The sequence below is a fragment of the Nannobrachium achirus genome (assembly GCF_963921795.1).
Source record: "Nannobrachium achirus genome assembly, chromosome: 3".
NCBI lineage: Eukaryota > Metazoa > Chordata > Actinopteri > Myctophiformes > Myctophidae > Nannobrachium > Nannobrachium achirus.
The window spans coordinates 19998248-20002893 of NC_137812.1; the positions used below are offsets into that span (position 1 = coordinate 19998248).

The window sequence follows — 4646 nt, forward strand, 5'->3', positions numbered from 1 at the left end:
ATGGTCTCTGGAATTAGTGTTTCTTTGTCCCAGGTGGCATCAATCCACCCTCATTTGGAGCAAAATGGAACATAGCTGGATTGTGACAACAGATTTTTTTTCCAAGGTAGCCTAAACATTATCTTCCTTGGAACTGACGGACATTACAACCACTTTCTTGGTCCAGCAATTCCACCTGGCAAAGGTGACACACTGGACAAACATGGAACTGGAATGGAATACACTGATGTAGAGTGAGAGCTGGATAGACAAGCTTATGAATAAACTATCTTTGAATGATTGTGTAAAATGAGATAAGACATAAACAGATCGGGTGTTAGCTATTTTTGATATAGGGATGTTTAAGTAAAAGTAAACTGCAATATAGACCTACTCTGTTACAAGTAAAAGTCTGGAATAGAACATTTGTTTGAGTAAAAATACAAAAGTATTGGCATCACGAAGTAAAGCACCAAAAGTAAAAGTACAACATTTTTGAAGATGGCAGATCTAGAAGATCACAATACGTCGCATTGCAACATGCTGTGAGCTTGTATATCACCTATTTTCAAATAGCCAAGGTAATAAAGTAGGGCTAAAGTGGTTTATGTATGTTTTATAATATTATAATTTATATACCAGTAACTGAAGTTTTCAAATAATTTTATGGATCCAAGATGTAGTGGAGTAGAGCCCCTGCCCCAGCCCCTTTCTTTCTTTAAAACCTTGAAAAATGGTCACCATTTACATAATTAACTTCAAGTTTACTGATACAAATGTATTTTAATATGAATGTCTCTGAATGTACTTCACTAAAGTAGACACGCTGAAATGATGACACCAGTAAACACATGGATTATTTTTCAGCCACTTTTATTGTTGAGACACAGTACCCCATGGTTCTTCAACAGAGGGTCCGGGACCCCTAGGGGGTCCTCAGAGTTACTACAGGGGGTCCTCCAAATCTTGGAGTGATAGAAAAAAAAATCTCCTTTTTTATAATAACCACTTGAACCCTAACATCCATATTCTGAGAACTTGAGCCGAAAATAGCCGATCTACAAGCTCACAACGCCTCGCAGCGGCAAAGAGGTTTGGTGTATAGGGGAAAAAGAGCAGACTAAGCACAGAGTGAAAGGTCAAGTTTATTAATTATTGACGGTTCAAGTGGTTAAATATCTGAAAACACAAATTGACATGAATCCAATATACACTGACGATTTTGCTGTCAAACAATGAAACTATATGGAATCTATGAAAAGGTTGTGGGGGTCCCTGCTTCATCTCTCTCTCTCAACTAAGGGGTCCTTGGCCTGAAATCGTCGAAGACCCCTGCAGTACCCAATCAACTTTTATAGTAGCAGGCTGAATCACACATTCCACTCAACAACAGTTCATGTACGTACACAAACAGAAGGAAAACCACTAGAACATGCATGGTCACACCACTGAGGGTACCAGTTTGTTACCACACAGTTTCCATTTGTACCCTCATCTGGCTGACTGCTGTGCCACCCGTTGTAGCCCACTTTGGTGCCGTCGGACCACAGAAATCTGCCCTCCACGTAGAGGTCGTTCAGCCCGATCCAGGTCATCCCGGGCGATTGGTCCATGCTGCGGATCAGGTCCAGGATGAACTTGTCCTCCTCCTCACTGTGGATGGATGCCAGGTAGGCACCTATATAATAGGGGTGTAAAGATATAGTAACTGCAAAAAAAAAAATTAACCCATTTAGGCCTAGGATTATTGAATGCTTTAACCAGTGAAAAATAGCAGATATACAAGCTCACAGCGCGGCACAGAGTGCCGCGCTGCGAGCTTGTAGATCTGCTATTTTTGAAAAAGTCGTGATAATGTGTGCAAATCTTTGACTATACTGTATGTATTTTCAAAGCAAACGTTTGTAAGTTTTCGCTTCTGGGTGGTCCCTGGAACTAGATATTTTGAGATGGGGGTCCGTGGCCAAATAAATATAATTTTGGTTGTCCTTCACATGAAAAAGTTTGAGAACCACTGACATAGTAGTCTCTCAAGAACAGACTAACTGAGCTCCAGTTAAGTGAAAAGGACCTTTTCTTTGACGATGGCTCGCCAGATTGCTGACATAGAAACATAGGTTTTTCAAAAAACCTTAGAAGGATTCAAAAGACACTTATAGAATCGAGTCAAAATTCTAATTTTCACGATTTTTCAAAAATTGCAGATCTACAAGCTCACAGCTCTGAGCTTGTATATCTGCTATTTTTCAATAGTTAAAGCATAAAATAATGATACACAATAATGTGTACCCGTTCTGAATGGGCAAAATCGAGGTATATCGAAATGAAAACAGCTAAAATCGAATCCTATCGTTTGACTTTGTATCGCATCGAATCGGCAGTGCAAATAATCGATTGTATACCTACTTGTGCATTGTATTTAGCATTTTTAAGAAGAAAAAATTAAAAGGAGGGGTTTAATTACTTTCCCTTTCTTTATATAGCTATAGTACACTGGTCTATTGATAAATGTGTGTAATCTCTGGGTTCATGTCAAGGTGCAGGTTTGTCCATAATGTGTTCAAATACAATGTCCATGTATTTGCCAGATAATCACTGTGTTTACTTATTTATATCCATAATAATACATGTTTCCCTTAAAAACCTGCACCATCCACACTTTTCACACAGATTTCATTTACTCCTTTCTATTGTTTTAGAGATTTTAATGATCTTGATTTCAGTGGTTGGGGGCATGCATACAAGTGGCTAAATATGTATTTTTTAGACACAATAAACCCATTCCCAAGATGCACCGCAATCTTTCACGGGCAGATGTGACTCATGGGGGCTAGTAATGTTACTGTAAATAAATCGCTGACTTATTGTGTTCTAAAAATACATATTTAGCCACTTGTACAACCACTGAAATCAAAATCACATCTATCTACCTACCATGAGACAGGCAGGTCTTCTCTGCTTCGTGCCAGGTCACACGTGCAGGCATGAACCTGTAGCAGCGATGGCCAAAGCTCCACCAGAACTGAGGACAGTTTCCACGCTCCAGCTGGACATAACCTGGGGGACTGGCGTGCACTGCACCCACACACACACACACACACACACACACACACACACACACACACACACACACAGGGGGTAAAGAAAAACTGAAAAGAAAACATGTCTAAGATATCTACATACCGGTATAGCATACTGTAAAGATAAATAAATATAAAAAATTGAAGTTTTTCAGAAAACAGGATTTAGATTAAAGGTGTTTTTAGAATCGACCTCAGTCCTAAATGGGTTAAAGAACAGTTATATTAATCTACCTAGTGCCATGAGGCCCAGCCAGCACAGGAGTTGAGGAACCAGCAGCATGGCAGCCCGAGGTGGTCTCTGAGTCACTGGAGCCTGAATGGGGGTCTTATAGAAGGGTGTGTGTGGAGCCTGGGTCAGGTTGGGTCAGTGGAGTCTGGGTCAGGGTCTTCCAGAAGGGTAGTGTGTTCCGGACTGTGTCTTTTTATCCTCTCTACATGAGGGTGTATTCAGAGTTGGCCTCGTCTGATTGGCCTGATGATGCATTAGCAGCTGTGGAGTTCACATATTCATTCTGCCAAAAGAAAATCCACACACACACACACACACACCTCAAACAGAGAGAGAGAGAGAGAGAGAGAGAGAGAGAGAGAGAGAGAGAGAGAGCGTGTTGAAGGGGGGGGGGCATATGATGCTTTTGAAGAATACGTTCCTCTACTGGAGTTTACCGTATTCATGTCACTTTTAATGCATAATAAGCATAAACAAACACATTAACATACTTATATTATGGAGAGCCAGTGTAAGTCAATGGGTTGAATGGGACAATGTAGTCATAGAGACAGACTGTATGAGAGCACGTAGGTATCAACAGTACAGTCACACGACATGGCTGCTCATTCCATTTCATGGAAGTTTAAGTATTGAAAATTACTCCAGTAAATAAAATGAACAAAACTCAAGATTGTACTTAAATTACGGTACTTATGAACATGTACTTAGTTACTTCTCAACACTGACTAGGATAACATCAAATATAAAAGCAAAAAAAAACAAAAAACAAACAGAAGAAGCAGATATTTACAGTGTAAAAGGGGAGGTGAGAATGGGCTTCTATTCACAAGTTACGAGTAGCAGCCGCCTGTAGGTGACCTTTCAGACCAATTCTGAAGGAGGTTAGGGATTTACACTCCTTTAGGCTTGCGGGAGGGCGTTCCACATGTTAGGGGTATAGCAGGAGAACGAATTTGAGCCTTTTTTAGAGCCAAATCTGGTTTGAACGGGATTAGTGGAGCTGCCTCTGGTGTTGTAGTTGTGGAATCCTTGATGTTTAAGAGGTAGTTTGTCAGGTACATGGGAGGTGTAGTGTAGGCTATCTTGTACACCTGGGGCCAGTTGCACCACCAGAACGTAAGTTCTGCCCTAAGTTAGGGAGTAAAGTCCTTACTAGAGGCTTAGTAACTACTAGTTCGTTTGTAACTAAGTGAGTTACTAACAGGTGTTGCACCACGACTGCTTAAGGCATAACGTAACTAGTAATGCGTAGACTGTTCCTAAAGTAATGTATAGTCGCATAAAATGACGTCATAGCTCCCGAATCCAATGAAAACAAACTGTTAGTTACAGCAATAACCTTAAAGTAATAA

At 40.4% G+C, this 4646-nt stretch overlaps 1 protein-coding gene across 1 annotated transcript; it reads right to left on the reverse strand.

Annotated features, from left to right (window-relative positions):
- Nucleotides 1-1099: 1099 nt before the first annotated feature.
- LOC308281495 (C-type lectin domain family 19 member A-like) lies at nucleotides 1100-3405 on the reverse strand. Its single transcript, XM_080721713.1, has 3 exons — nucleotides 3294-3405; nucleotides 2914-3054; nucleotides 1100-1657 (listed from the first exon to the last, which is right to left on the reverse strand). Exons 1-3 carry the CDS (start codon nucleotides 3340-3342, stop codon nucleotides 1374-1376), a joined length of 474 nt encoding a protein of 157 aa, XP_080577839.1. The 5' UTR covers nucleotides 3343-3405; the 3' UTR covers nucleotides 1100-1373.
- Between the last annotated feature and the right edge of the window lie 1241 nt (nucleotides 3406-4646).